The following is a 15,299-nucleotide window of genomic DNA, read 5'->3' on the forward strand; positions in this document are numbered from 1 at the left end:
ACATAACATGCATATTGATATGATACGACAATGCAAGGAGAGTAAAAATAACAATTACGTATAGAAAAAACTTAGGTCTACAGTACTGGTAGTATTACAATTGTACGATAAGCATATAGATATTTAGTACATATATTGGTACATATACACGCATATATAGATATCATTTAGACTAATTTAACTAGTGCGCATGGCTCGACTATGGCTACTGCTTTTCAGGCTTACTCTCGACGGCGGGCGCATCGTCCACCTTGTCGGATAGCTTATCCGTTCCGGTTTCGGGCAGTGTAAGCGTTAGCAGACCAGCTACTAGAACGCAGCAGCCGCATATGGTTGTTGGAATGTACCAGCCAAGTGCGCCCAGCACATCGACCACATATGGCGCCGATATGGAGCCGACATGCGCCCACGTCGAACAGGTGCCCAGCGCCGAATTGCGTATCTCGGTGGGATACAGCTCAGCCGTATAAAGCGTCACCACCGAGTAGGTGGCGCTGATGCCAAAGCGGCCCAACATCGCAAACGATACGATCCACGTGGTGCTGCCAGCGGGCACAGACAACACCAAGAGCAGCGAGACGCCCGTCAACATGAACAGGAACATGGTGGTAATGCGACGACCCGTATAGCGCAGCATTATCACCGGCACCACGTACGAAGGTATATCGACGACCCCTGTCGCCACAATGTAAAGGTAGCGACTGACTGAGAAATTGGCGGCATTCAGAGCTGTAAAAGTTTGAAAGTTATTTACTCTTTCAGCTACAGCAAATGCCGACCACTTACCCGTCACATAGTAACTCAGCGAGGTAACACAGAACATGAAGTACGACGTAAAGATATATCTGCGGACTTTCGGATTAGCAAAGAGCTCAATAATTGACTTAAGCGGGCCATTCTTCAGCTTCTGTGCAAGTGAAACATTCGTGGCGGTTGCCAACTGCAATAAGATTCAATGTATATATTAAATTAATCTGGTTGTAACATACAGTTTATAGATCATAAATTGTACTTCGCTTATAGAACTTAAGTCAAATGCATTTAAAAGATCTTTATAGATCTTTGACTTTCAAACTGTGGTTATGTGTTGAGCCCGATCTTTAGATCTCGATTTGATCTCTAATTTTTTGTTCTTAATGACTCGCAGTTTGTAAGCATAAGCAATGTGATTTTATAGTCAATTTATGTGTATTAATTTCTTGGGTTGAACCTTTAGCATGATCACAATCGTCTGTACCTTCATTAGAATTCATATACAGATTATACAAAACTTCAAATTAATTAATTCACATGAAGTGGCTGTCAATCTGTACACATGTGTCATATTGAACGTATTAAGATTGATGTCTGGCTCAATCTCGATCACATACTGATCAGAGAATATAATCTATATCACATTGTTTTATTTAAAATAGGATTCTTTGCTTGACGACTAATTTATATAGAGAGTGAATCGGAAAGATCTTTGCACACACCGTCTTCTTATCGGTGGAAATTTCGGTGGCTGTCGCAATCGTGGGCTGAATATCATAATGACACGGCTGGCCGAAGAGAATTTTGTAGACGCGATTGTAGCGCTGCTTTGTTATAAGCCAGCGCGGAGATTCATTCATCAAACTGAGGAATACAGGAACAGACATTATTTATCAGGAAAATATATATTAACATTAAGTAAGGTTAACTCACTAGCAATTGAGGATCAGCAGCAGTGAGGGTATGGTCAAGGCTAGTTGTAGATAGCGCCAGGGCTGTATCAGATAGCCCATAATTGCCAGCAGGATCATGCCCACAGGATACGAGGCAGAGAAGGCTATGGACATCCAGGTGCGATGCTTCAAGCAAATGTTCTCCACAACTAAAGAAACAATCACGTTAGTCAAGAAATTAATAAACACGATGTACGTACTCATGGTAAAAGCCGGATAGAATAGACCGGACGATGCAGAGCCTAAAGCAAAGCGACCAATCAGGAAAATGCTATACCAAGGCGTAAAGCTGCAGAAGATGCTGCCAGCAATAAAGAAGACGGCGCCCAATGTAAACGAAGTCTTACGACCAAATCTGGAAAGTACGTAATACCCATTATATGCAAATACTGGAACTAATTTCAACTCTCATTAGCTTACTTGTCAGCCAGTATGCCGAAGCTGAAGGAACCGCAGAACTTGCCCAGCGACAGAGCCACCTGCGCTGAGGTGCGCTGAATGCTTCGCTCACAGGTGAGCTCCCAGTCGGCCACGAATGTTGTCTCCGGTTGGGCATACTCGTAGCTGCCCTTGGTCTTACAGGACACCACGGTGGGCTTATTGATCTGAGCCATGCGTCGAGTATAGTTGAGTGCCGAGGTGTAAGACATTCGAGCCAGGTGCTCGTAGTCCCAATCCCAGATGGTACAACCTCCAGATTCCAGTTCATATTCACTAATGCTGCGCTTCTCCGCCAGCGTCCAGTTGGTGTGCTGTAGTGCATCAACTCCGCACCACTGATCATCGGGCAGATGGCCGAGCAGCGTGTAGGACGATACATGGAATCCGTTCAAGATGTTTGGCGTTACGCACAGAAAGAAGATAGCCCTATAGAAGGAAATAAAAATAGTTAAGCAGAAGTGCAAATTGTTTAGCCAAATATGCAATTCGGGGAAATTGTTTTGGCCAAGTTTCACCTGGCGCTAATTAAAACGATTTAGATATTTAACAAATATGGCAACTATATATATTTATCTATTGCTTGTTTTACGACACGCAACTTCAATCTTTCACACGTTAACACGAATCTCCGATAATTGAACAGTTGTCTTTTTCAAATTAAAATAGCAAATATATGTGATCTAGCAGGGAGTGTCCGGCCAGAAGATACTTTATACATTTTCTCTTAGACAGAGACCTTCTGCTGCTTTGCACACTTGAAAATATTTTCTATAAATTTCTTTTAAAAGTGAATGGGAATTTTGGAACAATTATTGACATAGAAACACTTAAACACATTTAAAGTCTCCAGATCTTATAATCTGTTAATTGCATACAAGATACCTTTATCAAAAGATCGAAAAAAATCGATTTCCTGATAGAAAAATCGTAGGTTTTCCATTTTGAAATACAATTACGCTAGCTTAAGATCAGATAGGAACTGCGATGAAACTTGGGTATATCATGAAAAGACTCAGAGAGTATTATAGCTTAAACTCTGGTACAATAAAGTTTATAGTTGTATATATATACTCCCTGAAAACAGAGGTTAATCTCTCTCATTCACTGAGAACCAGCGACGCAGCTAAGATAAGCATATGTTTACGTATACCCAATGGGAACATAGCGAACCCCATTAACATACACTTCCTCATAAACATATTCCCTATTCATCACCCTTTTCCAACGAGTAACGGATATAATAGCATAAACGATCGGTGATCAGACTAATAAATTCCACTACTAATTGCAAGAACAAAAAAGTTGCGAAGGTTAGTGACACATTCCACAATCCAAACATGGAGTCGGGCTCATGATTTTGGCTATTGAAAATTCAGCACATGCTGCGATGTCGTATTATGCGAAGCATATGTACGTCGTATTACGACTTCCAATATACATACATAATGAAAACGTTTGCAATGTAAGCGTCATCGTCAACGATTCGTTTATCCGACCGGGCAACCGGAACGCAATGCGCAATATTTACATATTTCGAATGTTTTTTTATTTTTTGTAAATTGTTAAAAATTCAAAGCTGTGACTTTTTATTTAGAAGTTGTTTTTCTTTAATGTGTTTTTTTTTGTTTGTTCAGATACTAGTTTTTGGCAGTTCAACGACTGTCCTTGAGTTAACGCCGCCCTCCCGATGTTTGCATCTATAATCCATACACTTAACTGAACCTCCTTGAGGCAATGCAAAAAGTGCAACAATATATAAATATTTATATACATACATATATATATATATATATATATATATATATATATATATATATATATATATATATATATATATATATATATATATATATGTTGATATATATATACATGTTGATAATTATAATGAGTACCGGTTTTAAATACAAGCATATAGATTGCTAACCCGATTCACTGTGGAAGCGGTTATCAGGTTGTGCTGCACAGATTATCGTTAACGGACACGATTTCTCTATTATTAATCAAGTGCATTGACTGCCCCGACATGGCTATGCATAAGTAATGTTAGACTAGAGTTCCTCGATCTGTATACAAATTATATGTCACTCACGTCGCGTGCTTAGTATTACTATTGGTTTTAGTATTACTATTGTGTCGAAACAGTTAGAGCCATAAATTACATTTTTAGTTGGCTTAAACTAAAACCCTTAGACTAATACTAAGAATGCCTTTAAGCGGGTTCCGTTGTAGTTGCTTTTTTTATAATTCTACATCAGTTTCAGCTGATCTTGAACTTTTAATTGTAACAACTTTCAATTTCATGAATTAAATCATGAACTGACTTAATCCAGTTCATTTTTTATTTATAATTAGAAAGATCAGTTCGTGAATAATATATGTATGCCTCTTTATTAAAGTTAAATTAATGAATCATAAGAAAACCCCTTTTACCATACAAAGGCGCCGCCACTGCCAACAATTTCCAACTGCTTTGTTAACAAATCCTTCATGCTCTGCTCGGTGATGAGCTCTCTAGTTTTTTCCAGATTATCCTTTGACTTGGTCATTTTTCCAATGTGCTTTATCACAGATTCTTTGTATATTTTTATATAAATTATTTGTTTATATACAATTTGCTTGTAACACTCAAAGCGCAAACAAATCTTTTTTTGATAAGAGTTCAAATTGAGAATTATTCCAAAAATACACAATAATAGGTCGTTCCACTTGGTTGAAGAACTTTAAGCTAAACACATTTTGACACTGATCTCCGCTCTGAAACTAGATTTTGCGTGTAACAGTCTTTATATAATCTATGCCAATCACTTGCTCACAAGTCACAGATTTAATGTTGTATATATAATCTATATATATTTATATATGTATATGTATATATAGAAATTGTTGCGACCAATTGTCGGGCGATTACGAGTGCATTAACACGACGTGTAGCCTCTGACACGGGTCTCGGTGCTATTGTCCGTCTCTTTGATTCTCCGTAATTCTCCAGTGCCACTGATAATACCTCAACCGTAGATTCGATCGACCAAAATGCAACGGCAATTGCGATAGGCAAATGCAAAACTGAATTATTTCTCTCTCTCTCTCTCTCTCTCTCCCTATCTCTTTCTGCTTTTCTTCCTCTTCGTCTTTTTGTTTTTGTTTTCACTTTCACTTTTAGAATGTTCTTCAATTGAGGCCTTTACGGTTTATCGTTTTGTTCTATTTTCTAGTTTTGCTTTATGCTTTATGTTGTTTTTTTTTTTTTAGTGAGCTGCACGTTTGTTTTTTTTTTTACTTTTCACTTGTCAAAAATGTTTCTTATATGTTAAAATAAACATAAAAATGAATTGAATTGAATTTGTGTTGTTGGCTCTTTTTCTTGAGCAGCTGCGCGGCAACGTTTCTAATTTTGAATGAACTTTCGAGCGCGTGTAGTGTGCGCCTTTTACAATGCAGTCGATTGCAATGCTACCAACTACTTGCCGCTTCTGAGGCGTCTCACAAACTAAGCCCATGGGAGGTCGATCGCAGCGTTTTGTACTAGCCGCCCGCTCGCCAGAACAAACAGACTCGACATATAACATACACTCAGCCATAAGCAGTGTGTACGCACTCTCATTACAAAGACGCGAACATGCTTTGCTCTGATTCGGCTCTGCTTCGGCAACATTCGGCCACAGCTATTCCCGTTCCATTTCCCATTTACTTTTGCCTGGAACTTCGGCTGTGTGCGTGCATGCGTGTATGTGTGTGTATGACTGTGTTTGTGGTGCATTCCATTTTTAAAATCATTGCGCGTTTGTAAAGAGATTATTTTCTAGTGACAATGGCACACTACACAAGGCGGGAAGCAGCATATTAGGTTAATGTATTCTTGAACCAAACCAAAAAGAAAATTGATTAAGAATCATGCCATTGTATGTTGTTCTTTATTTGGGTAAGCATTATGATTATTTGTTGATTATATAGCTTCAAGTTTCAACAGCTTCACTATCCGCTAAAGCCTGGCTTTTCAAGTAGACAAATAAATATTTTACTTTTTTAGAAAAAGCTATATTCAATTTTAATTTAATTAATTATAAACATAAAATTCTTTCAGTGTAGGCATCATAATCACAGCTCAAATAGCTCAAGCGAGTGTGCCATCCCTTACTGTTACAGCTGTGGCAAGCAATCAATCTGCCTGCTTTGTCGAACCCTGGCATTTTTTTGCACAGGATCTTCTTTGCAAAGGAAGACAAATGCCATTAGAAACGAATGCACGAGCGCTCTTTACAAAACTTAAATATGTATATATGTGCATATAGGTATGTCTGTATATATCAAATGTATTAATTTACATTTTGTCTGCTTTACATTACAAATTAACATTCGCATGGTCGCCAGCTCTGTGCAGATAGTTGTTGTCTCCCAGCTCCGTTATTGGGAATTACATAATTAAGAGCAGCGCTCTTAATTTTCGACTCTTGATAATGCAAAGAGCAAAGAAACCATTGTTTAAAGAAAAACAAAAAAAAGTAAAGAACTGCGAGTGAATGCTATGTAAATGATATGTTGAACCTCTAATGCGGAAGGCATTTGAATTTACATAGGCTCTTCATAGTACAGAGCCTTTATTGTTTTCAGTGCATTGTTGTATTTGTAATGCTTGTGTTAATTTGTTGCTTTTCATTTGTGAGAATATTTTTCCACTTGAGTAACTCTTGAACTTGCATTTGTATCGTAATCCATAAAGATACATGTATGTTTTTTTTCGTTTGTCTTTAACTGATTTGATGAGAACGACAAACGCAATGATTATGATCTTTATAAGAGTTATCAAACTGGAACCAGATTTCTATGCATTGAACCCGCTGAGTGAGGTTAACTGTATTAGCGTTTAGATAACATACCTTTCAATTCAAGAGCTCTCAACTCTGGCCAAGCTCAATTAATCCACACAAATGATTTTTACTACGTCAATCGATCGATCGACACCGATATCAATGGAAATACGTAAGCAACAGCCATGGGGCTAGGCTCCGACCGGCTGCAGGGTATGCAACAGCCAACGATTTATATAAGCTTTTATTTTTGTGCACGGCATTAGTGCTTTTGCTTTTATGTACCTCTTCAATTATTGTTTAGCTTTTCTCATGCATATAATTAAGAATGAGAATTGCATAGAAAGGAACATGTCTAATATAGTAATAATTTAGAACAACCCACTGACGCATCATTAACGATCATCTGCGAGGCAGATACAAAAATAGAGAATACTTTCAATTTATTTCGAAATAAATAAAAAAATGCACATGGGCGTATGCCGTTGACAATTTAATTGGGTTTACCTGGGTGGGTCTCCAGTTTAATTATTGTTGTTGTTGTCTTGTTTGTGGGCAGCGCACGTGCAGCTATTATTCGATATTGGTTACAAGACTCAAGTGCATAAATACCGTTAAGCTGGTCGCATATGCAACACACGCTGCCAGACACACCCACACTTTCACATGGAACTATGGGCGTAGAGCCCATTCATCAGCAACGTTCTCATTTGTATATATATCTAGTCTAGTCTCTAGTCTACTGAAACTGACCTGATTCAATTTAAGTCGAGTGACCGAAAAATAATAGGTTGATTACGCTCCATATATGACTAGAGAACTTATCTTAATGTCGACAAATACTATGTATACTCGCTCAAGAAGTAAACAGGGCATATTGAATAATGCAGTCAGCTAAAACTTGAAATATTGAACTCATCCTAGTGGGAGTCCTTGTCTGGCTAAGAGTTACGGCATTTCTATATCTTTTATAGCAACTGGACTTAGAATTTGGACCTGCTTTATAGATCCAAAATTCAAAAATATACAGCAATAGTGATATATCCTTAGGGGTGTGGCACTCGATTTCAATATAAGAAAACAAAAAATTTTAACAGAGGTATAGATGAGATACTATCTAAATTGATCTTAAATGATGATATGATATGATGAATGATATCTAACAATTTTACAGATTATATCATTAAATCTTCCAGATGGATAATGAATGATGGTTAACTAATGAGCTGTATGTCCTGATCGAGGATAAAAATGTTGAAACAAATTTAATTGTGAACGAGTATTATGCAGTTGGTTGAGCTCGATTGGTACCGACTATCACCGGAGACAAGCGACATATATTCATATGTAAAAATATGTAAAAAAAAAAATAATAATTTTTTTATTTCAATTATTATTAAAGCCATCAAGCTCACCTTATATCATTCCATAAACAGGATAATCGCGCTAAAAAATTTTGATCACTTCCGATTTGGTACGATTATATTTACATGCATAAAACTTTCGATACGACAGGTATACATATAAGTCATATGTGCCTGTCTCATCGCTAAGAGCCCGAGGTTTAATACTTGGTGTATGATTGAAATTTATGGAATCCAATTTGTTGGCGCTGTAGACTGGAGCTGCGATTCTTTAAGTGAATGATTACCCACGAGACGAGCTCGGAATTATGCACAAATATTTAAACTAATCTGTCCAGATGTGGGCTACGGCGAGTAAATTAAATAAACTACGAAATAGTGACCGAGTGCCCGACTATACCCTGGTACTAGTCTGCAATGTCAAACAAATTAGGACGTCCACAGATATTTAAGTGCAAAGATTCAATTGAGCTTCCCTTAGGCCGAATGGTTATAGCCGTAGCCGAGCAGACAAATCAGACCCACCACGAACACGCTGTAGAAGGTAACGTTATACAGATTGAGACGGCTGATCAGACTCAAAAAGTAGTTAGGACTGTCACGGGAATGATTTTTCCGCTCATGGACATCACTCAAGTCCTGCCATCCAACCACCTGCGGCCGTATTATGAACAGCGCATTTATGGCCGCCCTTAGACCACTCTCCACGGCACCGCCCATCAGATTGCGATTGCTGGTGGCTGCCGAAGCTGAGCTGGACCAAATGATTCGATTCCAAGGCTTGACCTGTGGCTTGTGCAGCGCCGAACTTAGCTCACAAGTCAGCTGCTTGTAATCCACGGGATTGAGCATTTCATCGCCAAACTGAGCTGCCAACATATCCAGCACAGTGTCCCGCACGTTGTCCGCCTGACCATTCGTGTGCAGCATGTAGCCGGAGTATTCCAATGAATTGCTCTCATGGCCCACCACCAATGGATCCACATTCAAGAACTGACCCGAATAGCCTTGGTCTATCCAATGCGAATTGTCGTAGCTCAAAAAGAATTCAGTTATCTGACCCTTTGGTTTTTCCTCTTTGCCCCGGGCGACCGTTCGAAAATTTTTGGGCAGCTGCGGTTCGAACTGTAAGGCATTCACCTTGTCGCAGGGTATAGCCAGTATGACGGCTTGTGCTATGTGTTTCTGGCCAGTTGAGTCCGTCACCTGCACATAGTTCTTGAAGTGTTCCACCTTAATAGCCTTCACATCGCACTGGATCTCATTCTGATTCAACTTTTCAAGCAATGTATCGAGCAGCGTCCTACAGGACAAACTCTGCACGGATTTCGGCATGGTAAGATAACTGCAATTGAAACTGTAGAATGTTAAAGGGGCAGAATGGAACTAGCCAAGCCCAGGAGCACCTACAGTTCAACTAGAAGAGTCACTCCGCCTGATGCGCTGCACAGACACATGAACTCATCAAAGTTAATATCCTTGGCCGACACACCGGAGGCCAGTGTAACCAGATTGTACATAAACTTCCGAGATAGATTGAAAAACAGATTTTTACATATGTGGCTCTCCATAGTTGGGATCCGCTTGCGATACCTAAGGACAATGCGTAGATCAGTTAAATTGTTCATCTACAACGCCCAACAGACTCAACTAACTTATAACGAGAGTCGAACTTCTTCATGCGGTTGTCGAGCATATTAATGTAGCGCCAAAGCTCCAATTTAGCTGGAGCAGATGTTAGGCCTCGGTCCAGTTGCCAACAGCGACTAAGCGACTCAATTTTGTCGTACTCCTTAGCCTCGTCTACTGTCACGTTCTGTTGGTTCAAGAAGGCCATCAGCTCCGACTGATCCTGTTTCACAAATCGTTTACCTTCGGAGCAAAGCTGTCCGCCGGGCACTGGACTTTCTTCAATAATTTTTACATTGAGCGTATCTACTTTGTTTAGTATTTTGAGGGCGGAAGTAAGCCCAGAGAGGCCAGCGCCCACTATAAGTACGTCGAGTTCCGGTAGTTCATTGCCAAAAGGTAAGTCCATTGGAAAACTAAAATCTTTTTAACATATTAAATGATCAAATCTGAAAGCTGAAACAAATTCAAGCACTACTCAAAAATTATGTTTTCAAAAAACTGTAGTATACTTTTTGGCTGCAGTCTAAATTGAAATTGATGGAAATTGAAAAAAAAAAACAGTTAAGAATGTTATGATACAGATACCGGTGCTTTAGAGTAGGTATTGAAGAACTTTAAAAGAACTTTATCATGGTGCCACTTAATATAAATAATTATCAGACAAATAATATGCATACTACTACGTCTTCTACGTCTTGGTTTTATTTGAAGTGTACTAGCAAAACTTGGATCATATTTTGTTGCATACTTTCAGGCTGCGGTGTAAAATGAGCTGAGCTGCTGCTGCTTCAAGAAATTGAGGTCTACAACTAAGGGCAGGTTACTACAATATATGTTAACTAGACATACATATCTTATAGTAAGTGCAAGTATTTTAACCTAATTCAAAGTGAGAACGACATAAAGGAGAATATCATAAAAGTGTTAAGAGTGTTAAGTTAAGAGTTGTTGGAGCTCTTCAGTAAATTCTGTGTCAGTTTTATCGTTGAAACAGAACTGCAGTTAATTATTAAACAACGGTACGCTACAATCGAATGCAAAGTTTATTTGATAAACTAAATTTCATGAGTGTAAAGGGGCAGGTCTACGCTTTGTCGCTGTTGATAATGTGCGAAAATAAAGTAGTCGAGTTTTTGGGTACGACATTCGTCTGCTGCATCTACTGCAGCTGCAGTCAGACTCTGTAATATTAAGCTAACTTTTGTCGCCTCATATCAAGCAGCAGTCTATCAGTAAATTCAGCGCTGCTTAAGCTCATATCAATTTTGACATAGACATTGAAATTTGCGCTTTCAACTTTTTTGACTTTGAGTCTAAGTTGTCTCCACGGCATTTGCTCCACATGTGTGCTGTTTGCTTAAATGCACAATATGAATAAAGATCAAATGAGCTTAGTCTAATGAAATCAACCTTGAAGCCCGATCAATATTTATTGTTTGCTTAATAATTAAGTTTACCGCTTTTTATTCTTGAGCTATGCAAATGACAAGTTAATAAATAGCCTTCAAAGTAACTGCCATTGATTTATAAAGAAATGTTAACTGAAGAGATAAAAGAAAATAGCAAAATAAAATTACACATATATTTTATCATTTTAATAGATTTGCACTAAAACTAAAGCAGTTACTCACACGTACAGCAATGCATAGCTCAGGCAGTTGCTATGGAGCGAGAGAACGAGAGTGCGATAAGAAAAAGACAAAAAAATGCTGTCGTATCCAAAAATAAAATGAGAGCTACTTAAACAGCTGTTAATAACAATACTAACAATGAATAAATTATTTGCGCTGAATTAAATGATAACAGTTGTTCAGCTGGACAATGAACTCTAGCCAAAGAGGAGAGCCGGCACCAGTCTCCCTCTCTCTCTCTCTCACTCACTCTCCCTTTCTTATCGTTATCAATGGCTGCCTGACGAATCCATCTCTGTGCAGACCCACTTCGGCAGCTAACTAACTATAACGAATATGAAATAATATATTGTTAAACTTATTATTCAAGCAAGAAACAATTGATTCACAGAGACAACGTTGATATTGATAATTGCTTTGTTTCCACTTTAATGGGACAAAAAATGTAAATAAAATTGAGTTTCTGCTAACGATTTGCGTACAGTTTAACACATGAATGAGTTGGAATACTTTTCCATCGAATAAATAAATGCAAATTGCTTCAATTCGCTTAAATGTGCGCTGACCGCGGCTCGCCGTCAGCCTCGGCTCACCCGCTTGCCATTCAGCATGCTGTGCAACTCCTCGGAATGTGCCACAGTCTCCGCCGTCTTCTTGCCGAAGTTTTCGCCATCCGCAATCGTCTCCGGCATCGGCTTATTCAGCGTCTCCGGAAGCATCAGCGACAGCAGCCCCGCAGTCAGCGATAGTGCGCCACAAATGACCAGCGGCAGAGGCCGCCAGATCTCGCCAAGCAGATTCAAATACGGAGCCAATATGCCGCCGACGCGAGCCACCATCGAGGAGGCGCCCAGGCCCACATTGCGCACCACAGTGGGAAACTGTTCGGCCGTAAATATGTAGACGGTGCCGTACGACGACGTGATGGCCAGCTTGCCGATCATGGCGCAGGCAATCAGCAGCCAGTTCATGTCACTTGGCACGATGATGGTCAGCAGCAGGCTGATCCCAGCCACCAGCATGGTGCCACACAGAATGGTGCGCCGACCAAAGCGATTGAGCGTAAAGAGCAGCAGGACGTAGCCAGGTATCTCGACAGCGCCGGAGATCACAAAGTTCACCAGCTGATTGCCGCCCAGGTTGTTGGTGTTCCACGAGAGACCGTAGTAGACGCCGCTGTTCACGAACCAATCGAAGAAGATGAGCAGCGTCTTGCGACGCAAGTTCGGATAGCGCAACAGATCGAACACAGAAGCTGCCGGCTGGGCGGCGGCTAGGGCATTCTTACGCTTAATCTCTTCGGCCTCATCGACCAGTTGGGCATAGATCTCGCTGGGTATTTTCACTCGATTGACCCTGGCCGCCTTCTCGATGATCACGAAGGCCTCGTCCTTGCGCCCCTTGGAGAGCAGCCAGCGCGCCGACTCCGGCACAATCCAATAGTAGCTCATGAACAGAAGTCCAGGCAGCGTGATTGCGATCTGCAGCCAGCGCCAGTCGTGTATGAAGTAGGCGAAGCCGGCGGTCAGCATGAAGCCCACCGAGAAGAACATCTGCACAGCGACGCCAGCAAAGAGACGATATGTGGAACCCACCATTTCCATGGCTATGACGTAAGCAACCAGAAAGACGCCTGATGTGGTGGCGCCCACAATTAGCCGGGAAATCGTATAGCTGAAGTATTCCGGTGCGACACCCGCAACGACGCCAAAGATCAGCTGCGTGACCAAGGCGGCAAAGAAGGTGGGCTTGCGGCCCAGCTTATCGCTAAGCTGGCCAAAGAAGAAGCTCCCCAGCAGCACGCCCACCATGAACAGCGAGTCGCTGGTGGCGCTCAGCAAGCTGCGACTACAAACCATATTCCATTCGGTGACGGCGCTGTTGAGATACTTGGACTGATCGTAGACATAGCTGCTGCACTCCAGCGTAGCATTACTGGCCGCCGTCCCATTGCCCTGCAAGTACTCCTGGCTGTACTCGAGATCGTAGTAGACACAGGTGTTGGGCTTGCCAATGACGCTGTCATTGGGGTAGGCACGCGGCCATTGCCAGCGGGGCAACGACTCGAAGCGCGCCGTGGCCGCATCCTCGTGCGGCAACAGGCAGCGGAACTCGGGCCGGGCGAGCAGAAAGACGCCAGCTAGCTTGTGGAAGGCGCAGACTATGGCCGGCAGGCAGAGCAGCAAATAGATGCGTTTCTGATACCGCCCAAACTCTCCAAGGTGGGTGATAACGTCGTCATAGCCCATGGCCCGATAGTAGACAGTATAAGCTGATATATGTGCTGTATATGTAATATATGGCGCTATTGGCAATCACAGTACTTGTCACAGTCGTACGATTTGCAGAGCTTCGAGCGCGAGGTTCAATGGCTGGCGCGGCACTCGTTTAGACGTTTCGTATACGCCGCGTGTTGCCGATAAAGTTGCGCGTTATTGGGCAATAAAATGCATACGCCTCAAGTCTGGCAAAAACTGAAAGTTCCTATATGTATATAGATTTTCCGCTTGGGTTTATCAAAGTTAAAGCGCGCGAAACGAACCGTTCGTGATCTGCGCCAGAACGCGACTAAGAGCGATATGCAGCGGCTGCCTCGAGCATTCACAAATATCACAAATAAAAACAATAACAACTATATACTGACAACGAGACTATCTACAAACTCCGAGCGACGCAGCGACGCTCTGTCGCTCAGCCTATGCCAAATCGCAGTTACCCATGTGCCCAGGTAGTTCAATCATTTGCTCTCCAATGACTCGGGCTCTGCTGCCAGGGGATGCAGCGCCGATCATAGCTCAACTAGTTTCTAGGTCACAAGCGGGGTTGGGCTGCCAGTGCCGGCATCGATCTCTCTGTCTATTGTAATGCAGTTGGCAATATTCCAGCCACAATGCACACCTGCCTCGCTCTCGCGCTCGCTCTCACCCTCTCTCCCTCTCTTGCCTCTCTGGCGCGCTCTCTCTATCTCTCTCTCTCTGCTGTTATCAGTTACTGCTCTCCCTCTCCCTCTCCCTCTCTCTGTGCACACAATCTTAAGTTTTGCAACTTTGTTGAGCATCCAAACGTTCTGATAGTATTAGCCGTAAACTTGACCCAGCTGAGGGAACGCCGAAGCTCATGTAAATAAACAATAAACTGCTTGTATAATTTAAATAATTGTTGACAGCTAAATTTACGATATAGTTCCATGAGCTTAACTATCTTGCTGTACTTATTCACACAGCAAATTCTGAATAAATATTGAACTACTTGTCAAAACTTATTTTCAGCCTGTTGCAATACTCTCTTGATGAATTAAAGCGGGTATATTGGGGTTTTCTACACCAATCCCAATGTCATTTACTAGCTTGCTCTGATAGCCGAACTCTGCATCAATATTGGCTGACATTAAGTACTTTCTAGTGAGAGCTGCACAATTGCCGGGAAACTACTGATAGAAAGAATATATTTAAAAGTTTCTGCTTTTCTGACATATAATAATGAAACATAGAGGGATAAATCGGGATTCCCTTTTTATATGAGAGCCGTAAATATGATTTCGCGTGACAAAACTTTAGTTCTTGGCCAAGAAGAACATTGACTTTGTGCCGTCAGAGAATAATTGAAGAGCGTTATCATAATGTCCATGTTAACCAGGTAATAACAATGCGGCTAAGATGCTGAAAGGCTCCAGTGAACTATGCTTAAATATCAAAGCCATCTTTTACAAGGCTATAGTCC

The 15,299-nt window shown here is 41.1% G+C and overlaps 3 protein-coding genes across 5 annotated transcripts; all 3 read right to left on the reverse strand.

Annotated features, from left to right (window-relative positions):
• Positions 1 to 133: 133 nt before the first annotated feature.
• Positions 134 to 4,853, reverse strand: LOC111596999 (organic cation transporter protein). Of its 2 annotated transcripts, none has more exons than XM_023311500.2 (7): positions 4,578 to 4,853; positions 2,127 to 2,573; positions 1,907 to 2,061; positions 1,687 to 1,855; positions 1,476 to 1,617; positions 787 to 940; positions 134 to 729 (listed from the first exon to the last, which is right to left on the reverse strand). In XM_023311500.2, the coding sequence occupies exons 1-7, from the start codon at positions 4,691 to 4,693 to the stop codon at positions 206 to 208; spliced, it is 1,707 nt and encodes a 568-aa protein (XP_023167268.2). In that variant the 5' UTR covers positions 4,694 to 4,853; the 3' UTR covers positions 134 to 205. The 2 variants fall into 2 exon arrangements, with proteins under 2 accessions (XP_023167268.2, XP_023167276.2); XM_023311508.2 differs by lacking the exon at positions 4,578 to 4,853 and adding an exon at positions 3,590 to 3,716.
• A 3,330-nt stretch (positions 4,854 to 8,183) lies between these two features.
• On the reverse strand, positions 8,184 to 10,405 carry LOC111597012 (putative flavin-containing monoamine oxidase AofH). 2 transcript variants are annotated; one of them, XM_023311520.2, is made up of 4 exons: positions 9,972 to 10,405; positions 9,727 to 9,909; positions 8,368 to 9,673; positions 8,184 to 8,266 (listed from the first exon to the last, which is right to left on the reverse strand). In XM_023311520.2, the coding sequence occupies exons 1-3, from the start codon at positions 10,352 to 10,354 to the stop codon at positions 8,794 to 8,796; spliced, it is 1,446 nt and encodes a 481-aa protein (XP_023167288.1). In that variant the 5' UTR covers positions 10,355 to 10,405; the 3' UTR covers positions 8,184 to 8,266; positions 8,368 to 8,793. The 2 variants fall into 2 exon arrangements, with proteins under 2 accessions (XP_023167288.1, XP_023167296.1); XM_023311528.2 differs by having other exon boundaries at positions 8,185 to 8,266; positions 8,368 to 9,661; positions 9,972 to 10,404.
• A 1,639-nt stretch (positions 10,406 to 12,044) lies between these two features.
• LOC111596961 (organic cation transporter protein) lies at positions 12,045 to 14,505 on the reverse strand. The gene has a single exon (XM_023311427.2). The coding sequence runs from the start codon at positions 13,826 to 13,828 to the stop codon at positions 12,158 to 12,160; it is 1,671 nt and encodes a 556-aa protein (XP_023167195.2). The 5' UTR covers positions 13,829 to 14,505; the 3' UTR covers positions 12,045 to 12,157.
• Positions 14,506 to 15,299: the final 794 nt, after the last annotated feature.

This window comes from Drosophila hydei, unplaced genomic scaffold, assembly GCF_003285905.1.
Source record: "Drosophila hydei strain 15085-1641.00,03,60 unplaced genomic scaffold, DhydRS2 tig00008119-arrow-pilon, whole genome shotgun sequence".
Taxonomy (NCBI): Eukaryota; Metazoa; Arthropoda; class Insecta; order Diptera; family Drosophilidae; genus Drosophila; species Drosophila hydei.

Excerpts from the sequence above, each read along its gene's own strand:
- LOC111596961 (XM_023311427.2), bottom strand. The coding sequence starts at position 13,828 with ATGGGCTATGACGACGTTATCACCCACCTTGGAGAGTTTGGGCGGTAT.
- LOC111597012 (XM_023311520.2), bottom strand. The coding sequence starts at position 10,354 with ATGGACTTACCTTTTGGCAATGAACTACCGGAACTCGACGTACTTATA. Across the intron at positions 9,910-9,971 it reads AAGTTCGACTCTCGTTATAA|GTATCGCAAGCGGATCCCAA; the intron begins GTTAGTTGAGTC and ends CATTGTCCTTAG. Across the intron at positions 9,674-9,726 it reads GTGACTCTTCTAGTTGAACT|TTTCAATTGCAGTTATCTTA; the intron begins GTAGGTGCTCCT and ends AACATTCTACAG.
- LOC111596999 (XM_023311500.2), bottom strand. The coding sequence starts at position 4,693 with ATGACCAAGTCAAAGGATAATCTGGAAAAAACTAGAGAGCTCATCACC. Across the intron at positions 1,856-1,906 it reads CTATCCGGCTTTTACCATGA|TTGTGGAGAACATTTGCTTG; the intron begins GTACGTACATCG and ends TTGTTTCTTTAG. Across the intron at positions 1,618-1,686 it reads CTGCTGATCCTCAATTGCTA|TTTGATGAATGAATCTCCGC; the intron begins GTGAGTTAACCT and ends TGTATTCCTCAG.